General features: G+C 55.9%; 10 protein-coding genes across 10 annotated transcripts; 6 read left to right on the top strand and 4 right to left on the bottom strand.

The window, feature by feature from the left end:
- Positions 1 to 743: 743 nt before the first annotated feature.
- Positions 744 to 1,718, top strand: B0T26DRAFT_638024 (uncharacterized protein; the record flags this gene model as incomplete). The annotated part of the gene is made up of 1 exon (XM_060436986.1): positions 744 to 1,718. One exon carries the CDS (start codon positions 744 to 746, stop codon positions 1,716 to 1,718), a length of 975 nt encoding a protein of 324 aa, XP_060301323.1.
- A 260-nt stretch (positions 1,719 to 1,978) lies between these two features.
- Positions 1,979 to 3,038, bottom strand: B0T26DRAFT_639126 (S-adenosyl-L-methionine-dependent methyltransferase; the record flags this gene model as incomplete). Its single annotated transcript, XM_060437106.1, has 2 exons — positions 1,979 to 2,344; positions 2,460 to 3,038. The coding sequence occupies 2 exons, from the start codon at positions 3,036 to 3,038 to the stop codon at positions 1,979 to 1,981; spliced, it is 945 nt and encodes a 314-aa protein (XP_060301322.1).
- A 1,000-nt stretch (positions 3,039 to 4,038) lies between these two features.
- Positions 4,039 to 5,013, top strand: B0T26DRAFT_748682 (uncharacterized protein; the record flags this gene model as incomplete). Its single annotated transcript, XM_060444993.1, has 4 exons — positions 4,039 to 4,068; positions 4,229 to 4,498; positions 4,565 to 4,854; positions 4,941 to 5,013. The coding sequence occupies 4 exons, from the start codon at positions 4,039 to 4,041 to the stop codon at positions 5,011 to 5,013; spliced, it is 663 nt and encodes a 220-aa protein (XP_060301321.1).
- Positions 5,014 to 5,933: 920 nt separating this feature from the next.
- On the bottom strand, positions 5,934 to 6,152 carry B0T26DRAFT_636329 (uncharacterized protein; the record flags this gene model as incomplete). The annotated part of the gene is made up of 1 exon (XM_060436819.1): positions 5,934 to 6,152. One exon carries the CDS (start codon positions 6,150 to 6,152, stop codon positions 5,934 to 5,936), a length of 219 nt encoding a protein of 72 aa, XP_060301320.1.
- Positions 6,153 to 10,769: 4,617 nt separating this feature from the next.
- B0T26DRAFT_768055 (uncharacterized protein) lies at positions 10,770 to 11,753 on the top strand. The gene is made up of 3 exons (XM_060446492.1): positions 10,770 to 10,991; positions 11,052 to 11,264; positions 11,320 to 11,753. Exons 2-3 carry the CDS (start codon positions 11,229 to 11,231, stop codon positions 11,509 to 11,511), a joined length of 228 nt encoding a protein of 75 aa, XP_060301319.1. The 5' UTR covers positions 10,770 to 10,991; positions 11,052 to 11,228; the 3' UTR covers positions 11,512 to 11,753.
- Positions 11,754 to 12,175: 422 nt separating this feature from the next.
- Positions 12,176 to 12,831, top strand: B0T26DRAFT_698029 (uncharacterized protein). Its single transcript, XM_060441421.1, has one exon. It carries the CDS (start codon positions 12,351 to 12,353, stop codon positions 12,759 to 12,761), a length of 411 nt encoding a protein of 136 aa, XP_060301318.1. The 5' UTR covers positions 12,176 to 12,350; the 3' UTR covers positions 12,762 to 12,831.
- Positions 12,832 to 13,425: 594 nt separating this feature from the next.
- On the top strand, positions 13,426 to 14,470 carry B0T26DRAFT_738798 (uncharacterized protein; the record flags this gene model as incomplete). Its single annotated transcript, XM_060443632.1, has 2 exons — positions 13,426 to 13,632; positions 13,724 to 14,470. 2 exons carry the CDS (start codon positions 13,426 to 13,428, stop codon positions 14,468 to 14,470), a joined length of 954 nt encoding a protein of 317 aa, XP_060301317.1.
- A 1,005-nt stretch (positions 14,471 to 15,475) lies between these two features.
- On the bottom strand, positions 15,476 to 16,369 carry B0T26DRAFT_800211 (uncharacterized protein; the record flags this gene model as incomplete). Its single annotated transcript, XM_060446997.1, has 3 exons — positions 15,476 to 15,836; positions 16,020 to 16,099; positions 16,250 to 16,369. The coding sequence occupies 3 exons, from the start codon at positions 16,367 to 16,369 to the stop codon at positions 15,476 to 15,478; spliced, it is 561 nt and encodes a 186-aa protein (XP_060301316.1).
- A 1,262-nt stretch (positions 16,370 to 17,631) lies between these two features.
- B0T26DRAFT_698026 (uncharacterized protein) lies at positions 17,632 to 18,345 on the top strand. Its single transcript, XM_060441420.1, has one exon. It carries the CDS (start codon positions 17,858 to 17,860, stop codon positions 18,059 to 18,061), a length of 204 nt encoding a protein of 67 aa, XP_060301315.1. The 5' UTR covers positions 17,632 to 17,857; the 3' UTR covers positions 18,062 to 18,345.
- A 134-nt stretch (positions 18,346 to 18,479) lies between these two features.
- On the bottom strand, positions 18,480 to 19,541 carry B0T26DRAFT_800209 (uncharacterized protein; the record flags this gene model as incomplete). The annotated part of the gene is made up of 4 exons (XM_060446996.1): positions 18,480 to 18,532; positions 18,589 to 19,002; positions 19,132 to 19,244; positions 19,319 to 19,541. 4 exons carry the CDS (start codon positions 19,539 to 19,541, stop codon positions 18,515 to 18,517), a joined length of 768 nt encoding a protein of 255 aa, XP_060301314.1. The 3' UTR covers positions 18,480 to 18,514.
- Positions 19,542 to 25,381: the final 5,840 nt, after the last annotated feature.

Genomic DNA, 25,381 nt, shown 5'->3' with positions numbered 1-25,381 from the left:
GACTTTCCTCCCGGCGCTTACTGCTGCTGCTGCTGTGCTGTCTGTCCTCATTTACGTATCGTAAGGTAAGAGAATCACCTCCCTCATTATATCTGTCCCATCCTGAGAATACGATACAAGCCTTTCACACCACCCATTTCACCCAAAAAGGCGCTTTTAAGTTACGTTGGGTAGGTTTCTGAAAGGGTTCCCGCTCAACTGCTAGACACTTGGGAAGAATTAAATCAGATCAGACCCGATTAGTAAATAATTCAGGCCTCATACATGCGATATCTCGAATGCTAAAAACACGCGAACCTGCACGCGTACGCGTCGTTCTGTCTCATCCAGTGTCTCCCTGGCGCCTTCTACATGGATGGAATGAGAAGAGCTGGAACTCGAGAGGTAAGAAGAGACGAGACGAGACGAGACGAGACAAGATAATGGGATGGAATGAGGTCGTATATTCCATTGTGGCTTTTCGAAACTAAAAGGAGGGGGTAAAATGTTTCTGTTCTCAACTACGTACGTAGTACGTACCCGCATTCCAGAACCCCACGTTGTCTCTTTGCCTATGACATGCTACTAGAACATAGCTGCCACTGTAATTATGAAACCTGGTGGGGATTGGTTGTTGCCGCAGCCGCAGCCGCAGCCGCCTGAACCACACCTAGCTTAATTGCCCCACCAGTTTCTCAGCGGGACTGCCAAGTTCAGTCGCCGCCCTCCAAACTCGACGTCGCCCGCCCTCACAGACAGCCGCCATGGAGGAAACCGTCGAGCAGATGCAGGTCCGCCACAGAAAGGAGCAGCGGGACCTCCAGTCGCGCGTCACCAGCAAAAAGAAAAATGCCACCAAAAAGACGCGCAAGGGCGTCAACGACGAGTGTGCCGAGCTCGAGCGCCAGCTCAGCCAGAGACACGCCGACGAGCTGAAGAGCCTCGCCGGCGGGGATGCGAGCGAACAAGCAGCTCAGCCGGGGGAAGAAGGTGGAGACGAAGACGAAGACGAAGACGAAGACGAAGATGTGGAAGGCGCTCTGGCTGCCCAGCTGCAAGGCACGGCCATCGCGCCGCCTCGAGCCCAGCAGCAACAGCAGACACCCGCAGACAGCCCGCCGCAGCAAGACCAGCAGCAGCAGCAGCAGCCCAAGAAACGCAACCGGCAAAAGGAGCGCCTCGCCCGCCGCGCCGCAGAGCAAGAGGCGGCCGCCGACGCCGCGCACTCCGAGGCCGCCCACATGATCGACCACCGCGGCATCGAGCGCGCGTACATGGCCAAGGAGTTTGCTGCGCACGCGCTGGTCGAGAAGGATATTGCGCCTGACGGGCATTGCCTGTTCTCGGCCGTGGCGGACCAACTGGCGGCGAACGGTATTGCCGTTGTTGTCAGCAGCAGCAGCAGTACTACCGACGGACCGGCATACAAGGCGGTGCGGCAGCGGGCAGCCGACTACATGGAGGCGCACGGCGACGAGTACGCCGGGTTCCTCGAGGAGCCGCTCGCGGCATACGCGGCCAAGATCCGCGACACGGCCGAGTGGGGCGGGCAGCTCGAGCTGGCGGCGCTGGCCAACGCGTACGGCGTCGAGATCAGGGTCGTGCAGGACGGCAGGATTGGGGTGGTGCGGCCTGCTGCAGAAGACACAAGGGAGGGCCTCAAGACGCTGTGGCTTGCCTACTACCGCCACGGCTACAGCCTGGGCGAGCACTACAATTCGCTGCGGAAAGCGGCTTGATTTTCTCATGGGGGGTCAATCGTTTCTCTCCAGGGTAGATTATTGTTTCTGGGAGTGATTGGCAAACACGGACGGCTACGTCTCGGGCGCGGCGCCCGACAGCATACCTACGTATATGTCCCGACGCAGGGAACTCGCTCCACGGACTTCCCCGGACAGTAACAGCGACAAAGACGGTGTTTGCGGTTATCCGAGAGAGAGAGAAAACCCACAAATCCCCCCCATACTACCACCAACCAACGTCTTGTCGTTATCTTAACCTACTGATGGCCCCACACCGACACATAGTCAATGACATTCCCATGCTCGTCACAGCCCGCCTTGTGCGTCTTTTGCGGCTGGAAGCGCGCCAGACACCGCAGGGCGCCGTTGTTTGAGGGGCTGCTCGACCCGGGCGACACGATGGGATCGCCGCTGTTGTCGTCTTGGTACGCCAGCTCGACTCCCGGGTGGTCCAGGTGCGCGGCGTACGCCCTGGCCGTGACGCCCCACGGCGGCCCGCCTGTCGCCGGCGGCTTGTGCAGCGGCCACTCGAGACACACCAGCCGGCCTGTGTCGCGGCGGAGGAGGTCTGCCATGCGCCGCGCCCACCTGGGGCGCGCTTCGATGGGGAGCGCGCAGAAGAACTTTTCCGGGGGCGTGTTAGCGGAAGGGCGGTTTTGTGTTTGTGTGGGCGGACTAGGTGTATAGACTTTCATACAAGAGACAAAATAAAGAGAAAATAAAAAAAGTTGCACACACCGTGTAGTCGAAAATGAGATCGAATTTGCTGTCGTCGCCGTCATCGGCGGGCTTGCCAAGAACGCCATCCTCGTCGAAGAAATCCCCAAGCACAAACTCGACGCTCCCTGTCGACGTCTCCGTCTCCGTCTGCGGTGCATACACATCACCATTACCAGCAGCACCACTAGCAGCAGCAGCAGCATTAGCAACCGCAGCGCGTACCGCCTCGGCCGAACTATCCAGCCCGACAACGTCGTACCCGAACGCCCGGCTCAGCAGCACCGCGTCGTAGCCACGCCCGCACCCGGGCACCGGCGCTCTCCGTCTCCTCTTCGTCCCGGTCTGAGACTCTCCTCCCGGAGGAGGGAAGAGAGGTGGGTGGGTCACGAGCACCTCGCGCAGCGCGTCGCTCGCCCCCCCGCGGTCCCATGGCGTGTACGACGCCTGCCACAGCGCGTCCCACGCCGTCGGGTGCGCTGATAGCGGCTGCCCGGCGAATGTGTCGCGCAGGCGGTTTGAGCCGGATAATGGTTCGGGTGCTGGTGCTGTGCTCGAGCCTGTGGCGGCAGTGGTGTCTGCGGGCGGCGATGGTGCCATGTTGGTCTCTGTTCTCTGTAGTTGGGTCTGTTGCTCTTCTTTGTTGTTTTCCCGAACTGTGACGACGGGTGCAAGCCGGACTGACGGTAAAGGGAGAAAAGGGGTAACCTAGGTAAGGGGGGTGTGGTTCTGGTGTTGGTGTTGGTGCGAGTCCAGGACTCCAGAGGAAGGACAAGGTAAGGCACGGGTGAGATGGTGGTTCTTATTTATTCGGTGCAGGTGATAGTTTTATCTGAGTGCGTGAATGTTTTTGCAAGACATCATGTCGTGTCATTGTGTTAAAGTACCTACCTACTTCGACCAACTAAGAACGTTACGTGAGCTGCGGGGGCGGGGGCCGTGTTCTACACTACCACTGAAAGGAGGAGCGACGGTTTGATAATGTAACTTCGTCCTTTCACTCTTGAATATTTGGAGTCGATATAGAAGAGATCTAGAAAAGGTACTCTCTTGTACCTCTGTAGAAGATAGTCCGAGTTTTAGAAATACTAATCAAGAAGCCCGGCCTCTCTCGCGCATGTGAAGTGAGACCAGGGACAGACAAGCGAGGTGAGCAGCTCAGCCCGACCTGGCCTAGTTTCCCTGTACAATACCGCAACAAGCTAGCCCATCAACGAACGCCCTTGCTACACCTCCCAGAGGGGGCGGGAAAAGGGGTTAGGTCGATCGCGTTGCCTCGGCTCACCTTGCCAAGTTTAATGCAATTGGTTGGGGGGGGGATATATCGTCAGCGGGCAGCCCGCCAAAGAACGTCAGAATCTAACATCACCACTAAATCAGCAACCACAACGACAGCAGCCAGCAAGCAGGTTTCCACGAGGTGAATCAGTCTTGATTGATACGACATGCCAACTAAGTCAAGACCTAATTAATTAAATTAAATTAATTCATCAGCATCAGAGCAACTAAAGAAACCCGTCCAGTCTGCGGCACTACGTAATCACGTACAGGCTCTAAACGTCAGCAAAGAAAGACACGTGAGGAGCCAAGACATGAAGATATGGATATCGACTCCCTGTTCGATGTCAAGGTGAGCGAGCGAGAGAGCGGCTTATATTTTACTATTATAACCAAAATAACCCTCCTCCCCCTCACTAACACACCTCACTAACACATACACACACACACACACACACACACACACACACACACACACACACACACACACACACACACACACACACACACAGGGCAAAGTCGTACTCGTGACGGGCGGCGCGAAAGGCATAGGCCGGATGATCTCCGAAGCCTTCGTGCGCAACGGGGCGCGGGTGTACATCTCGTCGCGCGACGCAACAGCGTGCGCACAAGCAGCCGCCGAACTCAACACCCTCCTCGCCGGCACCACCACCACCACCACTGGAGGCTCAGCAGTAGCTCTCCCAGCATGCTTAAGCCTGGAAGCCGAGTGCGTGCGCGTAGCCGCCGAGCTGAGGGCGCACGGCGAAATACAGCTGCATGTACTCGTCAACAACAGCGGCGCAACGTGGGGCGCGTCGTACGACGCGTTCCTAGACGCAGCGTAGACGAAGCTGCTGACGCTCAACGTGCAGCAGGTGTTCACGCTGACGCAGGCGGTGACGCCGCTGCTGGAGGCCGCTTCCCTGCCATCAAACCCGGCACGCGTGATCCACATTGGCAGCATCGACGGGGTGCGCGTGCTCGTGTTGCCGACGTTTGCGTACAGCGCGAGCAAGGCGGCGCTGCACCACCTGTCGCGGCACCTCGCGACGGAGCTGGGGCCGCGGGGCATCACGTCTAACACGGTGGCGTGCGGGCCGTTCCTGAGCAAGATGATGGCGGCGACGCTGCGCGAGTTCGGCGACGACTCCGCGCCGCGAACCCGTTGGGGCGCATCGGCTCGCCCGAGGACGTCGCCGGCGCGTGCCTGTTCCTGGCGAGCCGCGCCGGCGCCTTTGTCAACGGCGCCACGCTAGCCCTCGACGGCGGTGTGTCGCTCATGTCAAAGATGTAATAAAAGAGACACACACTCTCTCTCACGTGTGAACAGGGTGGTGGGCCGCTGACACCGGCCGGACGAGCACGACGTTTCAGCGCGCATACTGCTAGCATTTCCCACGGCTCTTTTCATAAGTGCCTGCCTATTACCACTATGATGGCCCCCGCCGCCCTCGTACCCGCGGTACCGAGGAGCACGTACTAGTCTATGAACTGGCATGCTTGCCTGTAAGCTCTCGTGTATGCTTGAGCAGAAAAAGGGGGGGTATGGGTATAACGGCAAATACCATACGTATGTCCGATGAGCAAAGATGAGGAAATACCTAATCGAGGAGAGAGCAAACCAAAGAAACCCCAGAATACCTCGCCCAGATGAGAAAACGAAAAGAAAAATAAAATAGAAATCAGCGACTCCACCCTCCCGTCGCGCCCGAGTCCTTGTAAACTCCCAAACCCAAAATGCCGAGATTGACTGGTCTGCCGTCTGCCGCCGCCGCCGATTCGGATATGCCCATTATAAAAGAAATATCTGCATGCGCAGGGGAAGAAGCCATCCCCGTTCTGATCAGACTGCCTCCGACCCGGAAGTTTGTTTCCTGCGCCCGTGAGTGGGAAAAATAAGAACCGTGGTATAGGTATTCTGAAACCTTCACCCCATGCCATTGTTGCCGCCATGTCTCGCATGTAATTGTCCTTTATTGTCCAGACCATAACCTTCTCTCGCCGGGAGTCCCTCCATCAAGGAAAACGTGGGTATTATAGAGCCGCCAAACCACACCGCAGCCTTTCCGACGACCCTTTACCGAATCCAGCACTTGGTAGCCGACAAAGGTGGTGTCGGGTGTGGTGTAGTATGTCGATCAAGGGGGCACAGGCCCAATGTAGAAACGAGCGTATCGTGTGCGCATGTGTGGTGTAAGTTGCGTGCTTGGCACCCTATGACAGGCCGATGCCCTCCATGTCGCGCATCAACACAGCCATCTGGGCTCGCTTTGCGGCCTCGGCGACCAGGGTAAAGTCTTTCAGAAAGACGTCTGTCGAGGGCGACTTCAGCGGCGCCGGCTGCGGCGGCACGATCATGGCCGTGGGCGATGGCTGGGACGAAGGCATTGCTGACGTGTGTTGCGACGTCGGGGATGTGATGGGAGCGTTCATTGTCGGGGCAGTGAATGGATTGTCCGTGACGGACGGAACAAGGGCGGGCAGGATGGTCTAGATGGGCTGCTAGGTGTCGAGCAGTGCAGGTAGGGTCTCGAGATTTCTTGAGATTTTGCTGGCTGTGGGGAGGGATGTGGACCCTGATGGACGTCTATAAGTGGGAAGTTTCGGACTCTGGTTTCCTGTTCCCTTCGTCTGCTTGTCTCGGGGAGTAGTGATAAGCAGAGACGTGATTTCCGAGCCGGGCTACTCGAATGGTGAGCCGCGGTCAGGGCGCTAGGTGCTTTGGCTTTGGCTTAGGCTTTGGCACTAGCAGAGTGCTTGGTGCTTGGTGCGTGTATCACCAGCGCCAAGGATGATGTATTGCGTGGTTGTTGTGTGGCTCTCGAATATGCGCTTCGGCTCGATCAAGAAGAGCAAGCCCCAGGGCTAGCCAGTTCTTACTCTCACTCGGTGCTCAGTCGACGGCCACAGGCTAATAGCGGCCCAATATGTGGTAATTTTTGGGCGAGGGCAGAGGGCGGGATGTTGCAGATGCGAGATGCAGCGCAGCCCCCCTGAGACTGTCAAGTTGCTGGTGCTTGCCGGTGCTCGTGCAGTGACCGTCCTGCCAAAAGCCCAAACAGGTAGAGGATGCAGGCCCAGCCGATAAGATCAATCAATCACCCAACGTCAGTCGGGTCGTCCAGCAGGCCACGGCAGCCAAAACCCTCTCACCGGTCGACGTCGAGGGGCAGCAGCACATATGCACAAGGCAAGAACGGGACGCTCTATCCTTGATCTGTCTGCACAGGGGAGACTGATAGAGGGGACGAGGACGGATACGATAGAGAGATGGAAGGTCTTGCGAGGAGCGGGGGAGACGTGATTGGGTTTGGTAGATGCTGATGCAAATATGTCCTATGTGTCAAGCGCCGCTCATGGATAGGTGTCAGGCCGCCCGGGCAAGAGAGATCACAAGCAGCTGGCTAGATTGCGAGGGGGAGCACGGAATAGTGCGTAGTACGTGAGGGGAGGAGAATGGCATCAGAGGGCCGCACGGCACTATGTAATGTACATGTACAGACATGTACGGATGTTGCAAGTTTGCTGCTCGGATGCGAATCTCATACGATGGGAGAGGATGAGATGCAGGTCTGGGCCCACTAATGGCCGACGGGACGAAACGGCGGTCCTTTCTTTGCTTCAGTTGATAGACTTTCCTTTGCGGACAACATTATCGTTTTGATAAGTGCGCCAGTCTGGAAACGGCGTCATCGCTCGTTCGACGCGGCGGCTGGCCCTCTGTCCTCCACACTCTCAGTGGAGGTCGTCCCCTGGCGGTGCTGTCAGGAAGCGACGAACCGTTGAGCAAGTGACATCAAGGTACCTCGGTTGAACTGCCGGGACGAGGTCCGCTCAGCCGCCGCCGGGCCAGATTTGCTTCGCACCCTTGCAGAGCTGTCGGGGCCTTCAAGTACTGCCAAGTCGCTCGAGATCCGGCGCAGGCGTCCGGGGTTCTGGGGGGGGGGCTAGGGGGGGAAGCGGGGCTAAGTGTGAAGGTGGGGCTGGGCAAACCCCCACATTCCCCATCTTTCTGTCTTTGTCCGCAACTTGCAATTGCACGCTGCAGACATCCAGAAGCATGAGCATGGCGTGACTGCGACTCGTCGACGCCTCTGTTCTTCCTTACGAATAGCTTTCTCAAATTTCGGCCCGAGAACGTGTTCACCGCTTCCAATGTCGACAGGGCCTGCCACATCGCACCTTCACGAGCCAGGCCCGGCTTCTTTTTATTAACTACGGCAGGTTCGGAATTTAAGTCTGGGCTGGTAAGCATCAGAGGCGGCAGAACTGCAGACGGGTAATTCACCTACACGGCTCTGCGCTGGCGGCGGGCGCGCGCGGTTAGAGATAGTTCTGCAGCATTGCCGCCGGAACGAGATCCTGGGTACGGATACTGTACGGAAGTACAGACCTTTAATTTGAGAGCGTAACCCTCCACTGTTATAAATTGTCGCCATGCACTCACTGTAAGTACAAAGGCGCCCAAGCGTTCCGGCTCACCGCCCAGGAAAATACCATATTTTACAGCCAAAATTACCGCGTTCGCTGGCTGCCTCGCTCCAAGCGCTGGCAACGCAGTTGTACCGCAATTGCACCTCGCCGCCGTCGCCAACGTCAACACACTTCCGAATGCGGTAATTCCATCTCAGGGCTGTAGATTCGCTCAAATCGTTCAAATCTACAATAAAAAGCGAAGCTGACTTCGTTGAATTCGCTTTACATAACAGGGCCAAAAATGCAATAAAAAACTGCAGGCCTGACTATAACTACTTACAACTGCATGCAACTGACAGCCTTACTGATCCATGCCTTCAGCCCGGGCAGTAGGTCGCGGGACCCTTCCACTTCGCGTAGACCCGCGGAGCGTTTGGCTCGGCTGCAAAGGCAGTAGTGGTGCGCGGCCTTCCCCGAAGGTGTTCAACTCTGTCAAACTCCCGGTAATCGTCTTCATCAAGTAATGACCTTTCCAAGTACTAATATAGATAGAAATCAACCTTCTGAAGCTTCAAAGTACCTGCCCTGTCACGCTGAAGAAGCTCGCGAGCACAAGAGATGCCATACTGCGCCTAGAACCGACCGGTACAGGGTTCGAGAGGCGCCCGGGGGTGGTCGCCGAGGGCATTTATCATCTTCCGGTATTGATATGCAACACGGTCCAGGGCGGCATAACAGATGTTATGTAGAGCCTCACCAAGCCACTCCTTTCCTAGGTAATCGAAGCGAATGCGTGTTATTTATTCGTGAGTCTCTTCATCACAGGCTTCCTTCATGCCCTATACCATACTGAAGCTCAGTGGAAAGGTAAGGTTCGGTTGCGTTGTGGTAAAAAGTGGTAAATTACTGCGCGGCAGAATCTTGGATGTACTGGAGGGCGGGGTGTGTAGCCAGTGTTAGGGTTATACGTGGGCGATTACAGTGCATGGCGACGATTCAACAGTGGAGGGTTACGCTCTCTTTAATTTATAGTTTGCTGTAGTCCACAGTCCAAACCCTCCCGACGAGAAGCTCACCTCGACTTACCACACTGCCTTAGCAGATGGCTTCACATCTGGCCACGTTTCTGCGTCCATCTTCCGATGGGCGTTGCGGTGCGCCCGCCCGGATTGCTTGCCTCGGCCTCACCGACTTGTGTCGGCTAATAATAAACACCGCAAGACGGGCGAAGGGCCGAGAAATCCCCCTGCAAGACCCTTCGCGCCCTGTCAACCGCGATGGATGAGGCTCCGCCCGTGCAATGCACTAAGTTTGGGTAGCCCCAATCGACGCCGAGATACAACCTTGGCGAGTCTGTTCACAGCACCTCCACCAGGTGCACGTGTAGGCTTTTGCGGACCCAAGGCGCCAGCAGGTGGACTCCCTGGTTCAAGTTCCGACCTGTTCCGTCGTTATCTTGCCCTCCTGGGGTCCTACTTGCCACCGTTCATTGCCGCCGTATCTGGCTCCCGGATAAGTGAGGTGACGTCTGGTTCCTCTGTGGCTTGCGTAGGATCCAGGGGCAGGTGAAGACGCGCGCAAATTGGCACCTTGCTGTGTGTGCATGCGTCGGCTCGGCCATTGTTTACTACATACGGATCCGTAGATAGGGATGGTATTATATCGATCTTGCATGTGAAGGCTCACGCAAGTTGGGAGGCTAAGAATATGCTTCTAGCTTCTGTCGCGCCATGGGATTGCCTTTGCTGACGGCGGCAATGAACGGTGGCAAGTGAGAACCCCAGGAGGGCGACCGTCTAGAGAATTGAATTATGTAGTTGTATCGCTATCACTCCGTCCCGAACAGTTCTTCCCTTCACGCGACCAAGTCCTCAATCACTCCCAACCATAACAAACACCGCAGTGATTCTTTGGCACCACAAATATCGAGATCATTGGAATTGTGCCCAAGTCGCTGTAAAACCAGGCACGTGTCCGCATCAGAGATGAATAAATTAGCATACAGTTATCTTCTAGCAACCCCAATAATATATACTTACGGCTCTGCTCGTAAAGCTCGGGAATCGTGATGGGACAAAGGCTGATCTCTTTGCACTGTTAATCGACGAGCCGGAGAAGAATGCATTCAGAGCGAGATGCAATGTACCTATGACCGATTCTGCTAGCGGCGATCTCGGTTGGTTCCCCTAAATTAATTAGTACACAATATTAGTAAAGAAGAGGAGAATAGAATACGAGGTGACAAACTCGGCGAGCAATTGTTTACGGGTGTCAATCAACCCTTGTCTCAGATCCGCAAGTGTTGGAATGACAAGGTCATCCGTGCCAGTCACTACTATATAGTAACCGCTACGAAAGGGTGGGGTGGTGGTGTTGATCGTATTCTTCTACAGTATGTCTACCAAAAGGATCACGAACTACGGGGACACGAAGGCGCTCAATCAGGGTGCCCCGCGGTCACGTGCTGTGCCACGTGTTGAGCGGGTGTGGCCCGTGCGCTGGCCTGATTCCCCACTGTTTTACCAGTTAGACCAATCACAGCCCTGCATTCGCATTACCCTCTGATTGATCAGTAATTCCTGCAGCAAGGTCTTGTGCAACTGGTTCTAACGCCGATTTATCAAGCCGAGATCTGAATCAAGACGCTGATTCATCGAACCAACAGCTGAATGAAGACGTGAGTTAGACGACATCATTTGGTTCTAAAGAATGGTCATCTGGTTTGCCAGGGACTCGAGCAGATCTGGTTCTGTCCGCGGCGGGTCAAGATCCATCAGTGCAGGAGCCGGCATGTTCAGGTGCGTCCGCGATGGTGGGAAATGAGATCGATAGAATAAGAATAGCGCGTCCGCGACGGTGAGAAATGTGATCGGGGAGACGAGAATGAACTAATAGCGATTGACCTGTGCTTGATAGAGGCAACTATGATACGGAACATGGGGGCAAAAGTCTTCGTCACCGCCGGGGTCCCCTGAATCCGTCGAGGGGAAGTGTATTTTATTAGCGTTCTGCATTCCCTTCGACCCCTTATCAGGGTTGTACCAAACTTCATCCACACCGAAATTCCACACCGAAATTGAAGCCGAATTCGAAATGGCAATGTTTCAGAGCGCAGGTTCGGCTGGATGCGTACCAAGAAGCCGTACAGATTGACCGAGAAGCATATTTACTCACAGGTGACTAGGCAAAGTACTTCCCGACCAATCTACCACAACCCAACGGCACAATGGTTACGGTCCACCGCAGAGAATCCACTATTGCAGAGAGAGTACAGGCTTTGACCCTATATGCGAATGGCGTCAAGTTTCCAACAATCGAGGCCCTCACAGGGCTCAAAAGAACCACATTCAATAGACCACATTCAATAGCCTATTAACGAAGGCGAAGAAAAGAGGGTATATTGTGGGCGGTAAGATTGAAGACTGTCATGTTACGAGTGGTTCTCGAAGTGGCCGGCCGCCCGTAATAGGGGACTTGGAAAACCAGACCATTGAAGAGGTGGTTACTAAGGATTTCAAATCGCGTTCACGCTCAAGTTACGAATTGGCTGACCGAGTTGCCGAAAAAATAGAGGGCATCTCCGGGGCTAAGGTTCCAAGCCGGCGAACGATACTACGGTAGCTCAAGCGCAAGGGATTCAGGTCGGTCAAGCCCACAATGAAGCCCGGCCTGAACAAAGCCCAACAGACGAAAAGGCTTGAATTCGCTATGCAGGTTCGTAACTGGACCCTCCAAGACTGGAAGAAAGTAGTATGGAGCGACGAGACCTCTATTGTACTCGGTGCAACGTGTGGAAAAAGGAGGATTTGGCGCCGTATGTGGGAAAAGAGCTTCCACAGTTGCATCTACCGTCGTTGGAAAGGCTTTATGACCTTTATGTTTTGGGCCTGCTTTACCTGGGAGAAGAGAGGTCCTTATGTAAGGAAAGAACCCCAACCTACACACACACACACACACACGACCAGCTTGCCAAGACCTCACTCCTTTGTCATGACCTCTCACCCGCTGGCCCAAGCACACCGTCATGTATATAAGCAGTGGCCCTCGTCCCCCTTCCTTTGCGAGGGCCAGGTTGGGGTCACACCAATACCAGTCATTGCTCACTCCACTTATTACCTACATCGTGACCACCTTGATCAGGCGTACCCACCCTCTCTTACACCTTATTACTATTGGCTAAAGGAATCAGCAAAGATAAAGCAAAAGTGTAAGGATATGATGGATGCTTATAACGAAGAGCATGAAGCCGAAGACTATACTCGGTGGAAAGCGGAGACCGAGTTACGGCGGTTCAATTTCAGTGATAAGAAGAAGCCAGGTCGAAAGCCAAGCTGGAAATACACCAAGGCGACTGGAAAGCAGGAGCGGGATTCGAAAGGCGGGATCGACTGGATGCGTTACCAACAGGAAGTCCTGCTTCCTAGGTTCATGCCCTTTATGAAGAAGCTCCGGGAAGAATTCGGGAAGTACCATGTTGTTCAGGAAGACAACACAAGTTCCCACATCAATCGTTGGAACCGTGAGCTTTGGAGAAAGGTTGGTTTCCAGCTTCTTGTATGGCCGCCGAACTCCCCGGATGTAAGGAAAGAGCCCCAACCCACACACACGGCCAACTCACACGCGTAAGCGGGCCAAGACCTCACTCCTTTGTCATGACCTCTCGCCCGCCCTGCCCTGCACACTGTCATTTATATAATCAGTGGCCCTCGCCCACTTCCTTTGCGAGGGCCAGGTTGAAGTCTCACACCAATACTAGTCATTGCTCGCTCTCTTCAGTACCTTCACCTTGATCAGGCATACCTGCCTTAGTGGGCCCACTAGTGGATACCAAATAGAGTTTTGCTACTCCCGGAGCCGATGAGGTGGCCCCGCCCTGGCCTGAGCTGGGAGGGGATCCCAGGGCGCTTGGACCACCTCCATCTTATTCGGCCATTTTCTCATGCACGGGCGGGAAGCCGCTCGAGACTCCACCTTTTTTTTGTCGGCCTGCTTTCAGCCTTTCGGGCTATAGCATCGGCCCCGAGGCACGCACCCACCAACAGAAACCGCGAGACAGACCGAGACCCAGGGACCGTCGAGACGATACAGCATTGTGCATGACCGGGCCACGCTAGCTAATATTCAGAGGTATTCGTCGTGAGTTTTGGGGCCTTGTGCTGCCGCTCTCAGTCTCTCCGCTGCGTGTCCCCGCCACGTCGACGTCGGCGTCAAGGCCGCAATATCGCATCGCATCGCATCGCGTCGCATCGCGTCGCATCCCATCTCCTCACATCACATCCCACAGTCCGCCATGTCGGTCTGGCCCTCGCCAACCGTGCCCCGGCCGCTGCAGCAGCTCTTTGACCGCGTCCCGCTCCTCACCTACGATGCCAATGCTCTCCCGGCCCGCTCCCAGTCGGCAACGTCGAGCCGACTACCCACTCTCTATGTCTTCTCCACCGACAGCGACGCCAGGCTGGGCGCCCCTAGCTATAACCCGGGGTGTCTGAAGTGGCAGGTAGGTCGCCACGACACGTTGCCGAGCGGGCATGTCGATTTCGATCTGGGGCCGTCTAGCTAACATGTTCTGTGCTTTTGGTGATCGGCAGACATTTCTCAAGCTCGCCCGCGTAGAGTTCCAGATCGTCCCGGCGACGAACCACGCCTCCCCCACCGGCGCTCTCCCATTCCTGCTGCCCGCCAGGCCCTCGCCGTCGGCGTCGCCCGCGCCCGTCTCCGCTGCCCGGCTGCACAAGTATGCCCTCGAGCACGGCCAGCACAAGCCGGCCGAGCAGACGCCGACGCTCCGCCTCGACGCCTACCAGGCGCTGCTCGACGTGCCCATCCGCAACGCCTGGCTGCAGGCCCTGTACCTGGAGCCCCGGCACGCCGCCCTGCTGGGCCGGCTCTACGTCGCGCCGGCCTCGTCGTCGCTCTGGGTGCAGGCGACGCTGCGGCACCAGCTCCGCCGCGCCGCCGAGGCCGAGATCCTCAAGACGAGCTCCTCGGCCGGCGGCGGCGGCGCCTCGGCGGCAACCCCCATCCTTGTCGACGAGAGCGCCATGTATGCCGGCGCCCGGGATGCCCTGGATGCCCTCGCAGACCTGCTCGCCGAGAGCGAGACGGGCTGGTTCTTTGGCGCGCCCTCGCCCTCGCTCTTTGACGCCAGCGTGTTTGCCTACACGCACTTGATGCGCCGGCTGCTGGATGGCGGGGCCGACGGTGAGGGGGAAGACCTCAAAATCCCGGCGAGGTTAGGCGCGCTCGTGAGGGACGCGGGCACCGGCGAGCTGGAGAGCCATCGGTCGCGCCTTTTGGAGATGCTCTGGCCCGGCGAGTCCTTGTCTGGGAGGTGAGGGCAGGGCCGGCGAGAGAGCCGTATTTTGGGTTTCGCTCTGCATAGCAGCAGCGTATAAACAACCCAGAACTCCCAGCTCCTGGAAGTGTAAATATGTAGATATGTATAGTAGAGATTAGAGGCAGGTTCTTGCTCAAAGATATCCACATAGGTTTTGGTAGGTAGCAACACGGATCCCTTACCAACTCCATACGCACTCATAAACTTGTTGGTGTCGGTGGTAAAAATATCATAGACGGGGATGGCTGCTGATCAGGGACTCGCGCTCTGGCCTCTCGCGCACGCTGACAGCACGATCTCGACTGCCCCAACGGTGAAGAGGTTGTAGATGGCCACGCCGGTCGATCCCCTGATCTCGAGGATGCGCTGCTGGCAGCTGTGGGTGTCCTCGCAGTCCTAGTAAAAGGCATTGAAGAAGCTGTACAGGCCGGCGCCGTGGATGGTGACGTCGATCGAGTCGATGATCTGCAGGCCCCAGGCATGGCGACACGTAGCCAGGTCCAGATCACTGCCCAGCCCTCCTCCAACTCTGAAATAGCTATCGAACACGGCTACGGCGCCCTGCGAGGACGCCGCCACGTTCCACTCCATGAGGACAGCGCCGGCAGTGCCGCCGCGGACCGAGAAGAGTATCTCGACGACAATCCCCATGGTGCCGACGTCGCCGCGGTTGCCGACCTACACCATGACCTTAGGGTTGTGCATGTCGCCGAACCGGAAGCCCGACCCCTAGACCTGCGACCACGAGGAGCCCTGCACGCGGGAGCCCGAGGGCACGAACACGGTGTCGCCGACGGTGTAGATGCCGGCAGGAAAGAAGGCGACCTGGCGCGCGCCCGCGGCCTTGCGCAGAAACGAATTAATGCAGCCCGCCTGGTCGCCCGAGCCGTCGTTCTTGCACCCGCCGTCCTGGGTCGCCGCCACCAGGAACGAGCCGACAGACAGGCCCTCGTACCGTGGCCGCTCGCGCACGTAGAGGAAGCCCGTCTTGGGATCGAGCACGTCATTGTTCTTGGCAGGCGCCGTCACGGGGCCGGTTTGCGTCGAGCCGACAGTGTCGATGATGGAACACGCTGCTGGTGCTCCTGGTCGGCATGTTGTTGGGGTCGCCGATGAACTGCGTGTAGTAGTACTGCACCACGGGCGAGCAGATCTTGTACGTGCGCGCTGGGAAGTAGACGATGGCGCCCTGCGTGAAGATGTTGCCGCACTCCTCGCCGCAGCGTGTCTTGCCGCCTCCTGCCGACTTCTTGTTCCAGCTGGCCACGGCCGCGCGTTGAGGGCCTCTGCCGTGTCCGTCTTCCCCGTGTTGTCGGCCCCAAAGTCGTCGACCACATTGCGGAAGAACTGGTAGTCGCTCCCGCCTGCTAGGGGTTGCTTTTGTGCAGTCTTGTCTTAGCCAGCCCATGACTTGGGATGGGAGAGACAGAGACAGTCAACCTACAGCTCCTGGAGCCCCGAGGCTGGCAATTCAGTAGCTGTTTGCTTCAGGCTTCATTTTGGCGGAAGCAAAGGCCGTTTGTCTAGTGCCATTGCTCCCGGCATACCCGCCTCGGACCACAGTACCGTTGTCAAGGTTCTGCATGTGCTTGTCCAGACTGCCAGAGTAACGCCAGACCGGGCCATTCTGCTTCCCCTTGTCAGAAGCTACGTGGTAGCAACTGTGTTGATTATCGACTATGTACGGTGGCGGTGGTGCGGGCTACAGTCAAAGGTCAGCATCCTTGTGCCCTGATAACAACAGCACAATAGATTGGCATTGGATGACTTGACTTACTCGTGGATCGAACGAAAGTGCCGTCGCTTGTTGCGTCGGTTCTAGTTTGTAGTGCGTCGTTGCCAGGCTCCACTCTGCAACCAGCAAAGCTCCTAGAATGGGGGTTGAAAATCTGACCATGTCGCTGCAGAGCCCCGACTGAATCGAGTGACAGGACAGGCAAAGAAACGAGGGAGTTGAGGAGAGGATCGTCCTGTGTATGGGAAACCATCTGCCTCGGTATCATGAGACTAAAGCAACTTGAGCATGAACACTCACACACCTCGGCAGTCTCGCCTACCTAGGTATTGAGGGCTACGCAGAACCGGTGAGTGAGTGAGTTACGCTGAGGGTTACACATCTTCACCTGCAGAGATGTATATATGTCAGGTTTAATCCTTTGCGGGCAGTTCTTACAACTGTACTATATGTTAGAAGGTAGGCGCCGTTGTTACACGTGAGCTGCATACCTAATGTAGGACAAGAGTAATTGCCTAATGAGAGGTACCAAACAAACGAGGGGAATTCCCAATCTTGATATATATGTACACGAGTGACACAACAAACCGGTCGATCACTCGGCTCCCAAACTTCGAAATGATATTGAGAGCAATGTCGATGACAAGCGGCACAATAAGGCCGAAAGGTATCAAGTCATGTGTCTCCCATCGCAACAGCACAGCACAGCACAGCACAGCTTTCTCATCTTCGTTCCAACTTCCAAGACAGCAGCAGCAGCTAATTCAAAGCCAAGTCAGACTAGCACCCGACACACATCTCATCTCACACAACATGCTCTCGCAAACCCTCTTCAGCAGTCTCATTCCTTTAGGTTTAGCTCTTGTCGGCAGTATCGCCGTCCTCGCGGCCCCCAACCCCAACTCCCCGCTCGAGTTGTTGTCCCGCGCGTGCTACGCGGGCGAGACAGCCGCGCTGCAGTGCTACTCCGCGCCCGACAACACGCCGCAAGACGTAGCTGTCGCCGACGTGGCGCACACGGCGACGTACCTGCGGGCTCTTTGCCGACATCACCAACACTATCGATGGCGGTGCCGACAAGGCGAACGCGGCCCGCGCCATCGTCGGCTGCGGCACCCTCGGCGGTTCGCTCGGCGTCGCCTTAAACGCGTCCAACCCGGCTTATTCGGCTGCCACGTACCCTGCGGGGGCTACCCCTGATGGGGTTTCGGTCAAGATTGTGGCGACCGGTGCTTAAATTGGGAGGAAATGGAAATGAAATGAGCGTGGATTGGTGATGTGATGGCAATAAGCTAGATAATTTGAATTAGAATATGATGGGCTCGAGCCGGGGCAGGGCATCGTCGACGAGGACGGTCACGCGGTGCCCATCAGCGGCGTGCCGGCCTGCAGCGACGCGCTCGCCAGGGAGCCCGGCACCGTCCCCTGGTGATCGCACCACGCCGAAGTCAACGGCTATTACTTCTCGGCCACGGGCGGCACCTATTGCGCCGCGACCAACCTGGGCCTTACGGCTCTGATGACGGAGCTGTCGGCGGCGGGCGTCCCTACGATGCTGCGAGACATCGAGACCGTCGTCTTCTGCGACTACGCCTTCACCACGCCCTCACCACGCCCAAGTTCCCAGCCTCGTACAAGGCGGGCGTTGCCATGATTACGCAGGGCATGGGGCTCGAGAAGGTGGTGCCCCGCAGCTCGACGCTCCTGCACGAGGCGTTCCATGCCCTCTTTGGGACGGGGCCCACGGGGTTTCTCGAGGGCGATGAGGTTTGTCAAGTTTTTCTCGTTAAAAGAGCTCTTCTTATAAAACCACCCTCGTCACGTTTTTCTGTAGGACCCTTGTCAAATTATTGATTTTCGGTTCGGCATCACAACACAAATAGATGACATTGGCAAGTGCATCGAGGCAGCGGGAAAGGAGAGTTCGGCCAAGCCGGTGGCGAGGCGGAATCCAGAGAACTACGTCTTCTACGTGGCGAAGATGCACTACCTGCTTGAGGAGCACGATCCGGACGGTTCTCCGAGTTCCATAGACCAGAGATGGGACTTTGACATTGTCGGCCCTGCTCCGTCACGAATTTACGGGGCGGCGACCAAGGTTTCGCAATAAATGTTGCTCAGTTGCTAGTATGTACGTGGGAATTAATTAGAAAAGCTGACACGCCGCGCCGCTGCATGTTTGTTCCAAGTCCTTCTTTGAATTTCTGTCCATAACTACATATATCTGGAGCTGTCCATAGTGATTGTATTAGCTGTGATGTTATTAGAGACTCTTGCAGTTCCATGCGGGGATCGGTATTCAATTTCTCAAGCCGTCTTCGGCTTCTGTTGCTTAATATATTCTTTCCTGTTCCGTTCAAACTCCTGGTCATCATCATCACCTTCTTCACCGTCCGAGCCCACGACTTCCGATCCACTGGGCTGTTGGCCGAGGCCTCCTCCCGCTTCGGGGTGGCACCGCTGTAACCATTCCAGCGGCGAACCTCGCATAGCACCGTTTGCCCCCCGCTGCTGCTGCTTTTATTTTTATTTTCATTTTCATTTTCATTTTCATTTTCGTGGCCTGTCGCCACCACCACCTTCTGCTGATGATTATCATTACCGTAGTCATGATAGTGGTCCATCCACGCCCACGACCTCTGGAAATACATGCGGAAGTGCGGCTTGCCGAGTACGTCCTCGCAGCTCGCGGGCGCGAAGCAGCTGAATGCCTTGACCACGGCGTCGCGCCACGTCTCGTTGACCGGGATGCCTGGCGTGCCGGGCATCACGAGAACGGTGGCCGTGATGCGGCCCTACAGGTCCTCTTCCAGCCGGTAGAACCCCGAGTTCCACCCAAAGACAGTTAAACGTGATGCTGGTGCTAATGATGATGGCGACGATGCTTTGTTTTTTGTGCTTTCAAGGGATAATATATTTTGCACGATGCCCGACGCGAGAGATGGTTGCGCGTCATCATTGGTAGGCAGACCTTGCAGGAGCTCGATGCAAGCGGGAGGGGCTTCAAAAGCCTCCAACGCGTCTGCCGTGGACCAGACTGGGGGTTTTTATTACAGCTCGATTAGCAACTCATGTCCATGTATAGCCCAGGTACGTGCGAGAGAAACTCACGAATAATCAAGGCCGCCTGCTCAGGATCGTAAACATTTCTCCCCAGCCAAACCTTCTGACAGCCGTCCACACCTGCAAGGGGTCCGAGATGCGGATCATGAGAGTTATTATCTGTCATCGACCACGTGGGCCAGTTCTGCTCGCGCGGCAAGTGAAACCGAACCCTGATTGTTCGCTTCTGGTGCTGCATATGTTGGTTCTTGGGCGGCCTGACGCGAGCCATAACCGAAGGTCAAATCTGCTGCTGCTAATTATTTGACGTGTAATAACTGCGAGGCGAGGCGAGGCTCACGATAGCAGGTCGACTAAACTACTCGTGCACAGCGAAACCGTTGAGTTCACTTTCCAAGCCTGGGCCGAGCTCCTTTGCTGCGACGAGTCGTTTGACCCTGCGGTTGTGTACTACGCGCTGGAATCGCGGCAGGACTGCAACTAGACCGACACCTTCCTGACCATCGTGAAGACGACTATCGGTGCCTGTTATTACACACCCTGCGCTCCCGAGGGTTCGTTAGAGTGGAAGGAAAGGTACCCAGACATTCAGGACGCCACGTTATCGCGCCTGCTCCGCGAATGCCGTGGGCTTGGCGATCTTGTCGACACCGAGGTCAACTTCGATCAAGTGTAACATTGTTTCTAAACCGCTAATTATACTATGAAGACAGGAACCAGTATTAATCGAAAAGGACGGGAATAAGTATTACTTGGAGAAGACGGGAACGAGTATCGAATTAGATCCCCCTTCCGTATCAGTTTTGAGTTGGTTGTCAACCACGCGCCGGACGGTCGAAGCGCAACGGAGGAGCGCTGGCTGTGCTTGGCTTGGGTGACGGGGTAAATCCCGGCCGTGAGGATGGCAGTACAAATGATGATGAGAGGGGTGATGGCGTTACTGCCTCATGGTGGTCGTTCAAAGCCGACTTGGGATTAGGGCTAGGTGATGGTATTGGATTGTAGAGGTACTGACCAAGGAGTATGATCTTGTGACTAGTCAGAAACTCGAGAAGCACGAGGCGAGCGACGAAGAGATCCTTGTCCTAGACATAGTCTGGCATCGTTCCGACCTGATCCCCTGTGATCCGGACACCCGGGTCTTGACTTCTGCACTGCCATTCCCTTTGCCAGTGTTACTAGCTTCAGAATTAGTGCCGTGGTAGACGTAGGTTATGATCAGGTAGAGCTAGCTGTTGTCCGGGATCCAAACGATTCTAGTCAGACCAAGATCACAGTTACACCTACGTTGTACCACAACAAGAGGAAGGCTGGACTACTTCGCAAGGCTCAGGATGATATGTACGTCTATCTAGCTCCGAGCTTACCGAACCCTCTCCCCCAAGGGCCTCCGTATCGTGTGAGGCCGTATCGTGTGAGGGAGGTTAGGGGTATACTACGCTTTCTTTTATTCTAATCACAATCTCTAGCCTCCAGCTTAGCATTGCTTTCGTGCCGTATCTGGCCACTTGCCTAGCCAGGTATATCTCCGGGCGGGCACTGAGCGAGGACGCATTCGAAGCAGGCTACAAATCGATGGACGAGCTCCTCCAGCGGGGAGACCGACGCTCTATGCGAGCTGCGCTGTCGTGTGTCTAGGAGACGGAGCGAGTTTGCCCCGATTGACCCAACCCCGGAGGACCGGGAAGCGTTCGGAAGGCGCAATGATGTGTTGTGGTTGGAAGGTTGTATGTATACGTGTAAGTGGTGGTGGTTTAGGTAAGCAAAAAGTACGTTTAGCATTGCATTGTGGCCAATTTACGTCCAACCAACACGAGAGAAGTACTATTGTAAAGTCCTTAAAAAGGCCGTCATTTCGTATTTTGGTCAAAACATTAGGCCCACTACCGAAGGCTACGTTGTCAAGGAAAGGTAAATCCGTAAAAAAAGTCCAACGTCGAAAGGTGCTCAGACCAATTGCCAGCGTTTTGTGTTTCGTGTTCTGATTGGCCGCAGTCCCCAATGGGGTTAGAAGGTACTGTACAAAGTGCTGAGCAACCAACCTGGTCTGTGTGCGTCTTAAACTTTCTGACAAGTCGACTTTCGCTCTCTCTCGCAGACTCTCACGCAGACAGAAAGTTGTCGAGCAGCAGAGCAGCAGCAACAGCAGCAGCAGCAGCATCAGCAGCAGCATCAGCAGCAGCAGCAGCATCAGCAGCAAAGCTCTCAGCCATCCAACTATGTCATCGGAGACGACGGGGCCAACGGGGTTGTTTAATGATCAATTTAGGAACAGGCCATTTCGAGGCGGCCTAGGCTTTGGGACTTCGAGGAGCCTCCTTGTCCAATTTGGCGGGAGGGGGAGGCAGACACACACACCCGCGCACACGGCGGCGGGTTTCATATCCTCGTATAAAAGGACTCATGGACATTAGAGAAAGGAAAAGAAAAGAGAAGAAAAATACGCCGGACGAGAAAACGAGAGTAACACGAATTCGTGACGAGATATGCCTTGAATAACGCTATTTGCTGTGTGGATTGGGCTCTCGTCACCCCCTTTCATCTTTCATGCATCCCCCAATATTTGTGCTCACTCCCCCATGCTCATTGCTCACCCACCAATTCAAGCGTGGGCTTAGGGACTTTTTGGGGCCTAGGCCCGCTCAAAATTCCGCCGTTGTTGTTGGCAGGGATTCCATGCGAGGGAATGTTTGTACAGAAGGCCGGCCGTATGCACGCTCAGATGCTGCTGCTGCTGCTTTTGTGATAATGGACTTGTCAACTGCATCAGACAGACACCAACCAGCAGCCCGCGGCCTGCCCGCCTTCGGTACCAGCTGGCTTGTTTGACTGGCGGGCAGTCCCCTCCGATCAATCCTCTTGCTGCCTCATCCATGGGTGGGCGTCTGCTGTGCATTCGGGATTGTCTTGCACCGGCCCAACCAAACAAACTAAACGCGGTAAAAATAAAAACAGCGAGTGGCCTGTGACGATAGGACGAGCTCGTTCCGAGGGCGAATCTAGTGGACAGTAGACGATCCTACAGGCCTGAGAAAGCGGCCGTCCGGCGGTCGACTCCTCGCTAGCTCTGGCAGTGGCAACGATGCCCCAATCAACAGGAGTGCCCAGGGCCGTTGGTCAATTGATAATCGTACGCTACGGACCGCAACGGCCTGCTTCAGAAAGACGCGTCAAGACCGGGGGTGGTCGTGAGAGGCGCGGTCCGCAGGGACCCTGCGCTAGTGACGGAATCCGTGGATTGGCTGACATTCCGATCTTTGAGTCCCTTTGGTCAATGTTGCTCTGAGTCTGACGCCACCTTACAGAGTGCAAATCGAACTCTCAAGCAATCGTTGGGAATGAATGGCCGTCGGTGGGCTTGCTCGCCTGCGGAGGAGAATTTGATGTTGGAATATTGAAAGAAAGGCTAGAATATCGCTCTTCCCGAGACAAGCCCCACGTGTCTCATCCGGGACCAGTCCAAACTTTCGGCTTTGGGTTTTCCTCGTGGAACAAAAGGGGCACGTTAGCGGAAAGACTGCTGCTCCCCCACCAATCTTTGGGGGATGATTCCTGATGAAGATCGGCCATACGTGCCCCACGAGCTGTCAGACGCTAGCCTAGCTGGCTTACAATAATTACCTAGTTTATAAGTTTGAATGCTGACTGTGGCGTGTGATTCATGGGGAGAATAACCAAACGTTGTCTCCGGAATTCTGCACTTGCAAGTTGCATGATACCTCGGAGAAAGGGGCGGCCGACTTGGACGACAGAGCAGCCGATCTTTGCCCCAAGTTGAACAGCAAATTGGACGATTATCCAGGCTCCTTCTGCCGACGGTGCTGGCAGAAGCCGGCATCCTAACATGCCCCGCAAAAGCTGCCGCCGTTTCACAGATCATGGGCCGTGAGAGTCTGGGGAACGTGGGACTCGAGGTTTGACCGAAACACGAGGGGCTCTGAGCGGCCACAGCTTCTTTTAGCCTGGCTGTCCTCTGCCAGTGACGTTCCCCCTGCTCGACGAAGCCCAATGCAGAGCGGTTCGGCAACAGTGGATTTGTGATTTCTGCGCCCATCTCCCGCGTCCAATGTGTGTACCTAAAGGTATAATACATACCTCTATAAACTCGATACAGCTCGCCACGTGTCGAGAGTCTGAGGCTTGACAAGACATCACCCACAGGTTTCCCCGCCGAAAGACGAGCTGCAATAAGCCGCGAATGGCATCGTCACACAGACTTTTGGAGTTGCCTCAAGGCGCCAAGGCCTCCCACGGACCTATTCGGCTAGCTGCTGGGGACCGAGGCTTGCAGTTCCGGTGATAAGGGCCGGATCATAGCGGGGGTGGGGGATGTGGGATTAAGGGCCTCCACTGTTCTTCTTTTTCGCAGGGTTGTGGACCCTTGTGAATGTTTGAGAAGTGCGCCTCGCCGCTGGCTTGCATGCGCGAGAAAGTAGCAAGCACTGGCCAGGCAGGATGCACAACCGAGCAGTTTTTTTTTTTGGACTTTTGGAGTCCTTGACCATGGTTTGACTCTTTTTCCGGCCCCGAGGCAAGCAGAAGAGTTCGGGTTGAGCTCGAGGTTCGGAGAGTAAACTCATCGCTGGCGGTCTGGTGTCTCTGGAGTCTGGACAATCTCAGACCTCGTTGCCCGTTACGGGTGACGAAGTCTCAAAATGTTTCACTCCCGATGCGATTCTGGCCGCCTGGCGATTCTGACGCGGCGAGCGCGACAAACGGCGACCTCTGGGCTAGGGCAGTTGCTGGTTATTATCACCGATTTGTCCGCTGTAACTTGTAGCAAGCGAGCGAGCCACTGCCCACTAGCGGCAGGCCTTTCTGGATCCCACTTCAATTCAAAGATTGCTGGGATTGTACTTGGACAGAACTAGCTACCCCCCTCAGGCTTGATGCTCCCCACTGAAAGGCTCCAGAATCCAATCGAGTGGGCGATCGGCATCTGCCCGAGTTTCCATCACAGCGAAAACGAAATTTGCCTCGGGCTGGCTGGGCTTCCCATTCGCCGTCTGCCACACTTATCACACGCCTGCTACCAGAGGGGCTTAGTGGCGTTGAGGATCCGGGCCTCACTCCCTTTTCAAGACGACGTCCTGTTGCTTCGAGTTCCCCAGCGGGCAGGTTGGCCCCAGCGGCCCTTCCGCTCGGTTCTTGTTTTGCAGGCCCAGGTTGCATTCCCCGAAATTTTGCAATGTGATGAGTGGGAACAAGTCTTTGTAAGGCTCTTTCGGTCGAGGCATGGAGGTTGAAGTGACAAGACGCAGCGACGACTCCGATTTCAGGCACCTGCTCGCTGTAAAGTTACATGTTGCCACTGCGCGTCCTGCAGCCGGCTAGAGCCAATTACGGTCCAGCAGCTGCTGCAGCCTCCAGCGGGAGCAGAAAAAGAAAACGGGCGGTCGAGGTCGATGAGTTGGAGGGTCGAATCGAGGTGCCAGTGGAGGGGTCGGGAGGGGCCTTCCGTTCTTGAACAACCTGCCGACAGTCACTGCTTTTGAAGCCGTCTCAGTGGACAGAGCGCAAAGCTTCTTGCCCTCATCAGCCGTAAATGGCAACTGCCCTGGCATCTGGCTCTCAGCTCCACAGATTCAGGGCCGTTCAGAAGTCCAGTTGGGCTTTCCACTTCAATTGCCAAGAGCAGCCCCTCCAATGGGCAGGCAAGGCTTGTCTGTCCTTGCTTCCAGGTTCCCTCGGCCCAATCCCGTGCTTCTGGCTTCCGTCTTGCCTTTGAGAGACAGGAGACACTAGGGCGCTCTCCCTGGCCAGCCGCATTGAGAAACCGCGACCCAGGGCTCCTTCCACTGTCCGTGGCCACAAGACCGCTACGCATACCCAGTGACATGGGCCACGCTAGACAGCTACACATTTGGTACATGCCACGCGATGTCGGTGTCCGAGCAGAAAGAGCCACGAGAGCCGGGAAAGAAGATACAAACGTATGAGAGAGTGAGACGGCACGAGGGTTATTACCTGTCTATCTTCCGAAGAAGATGCACAGACCGTGTAACCAATCTTGAGCCGCTCTGGCATGTTCCCGGGTCTCAGAGCGGCGGCGGCGCGGGATGGGAGAGACCTTCTGGAAGTACCCGTTCATCCAGTCTTTTGTCGCTCCAC

This window comes from Lasiosphaeria miniovina (assembly GCF_030549165.1).
Source record: "Lasiosphaeria miniovina strain SMH2392-1A chromosome Unknown B0T26scaffold_2, whole genome shotgun sequence".
Taxonomy (NCBI): Eukaryota; Fungi; Ascomycota; class Sordariomycetes; order Sordariales; family Lasiosphaeriaceae; genus Lasiosphaeria; species Lasiosphaeria miniovina.
Note: the sequence above shows the minus strand (reverse complement) of the source record. Positions and strands in the feature narration are given on the sequence as shown.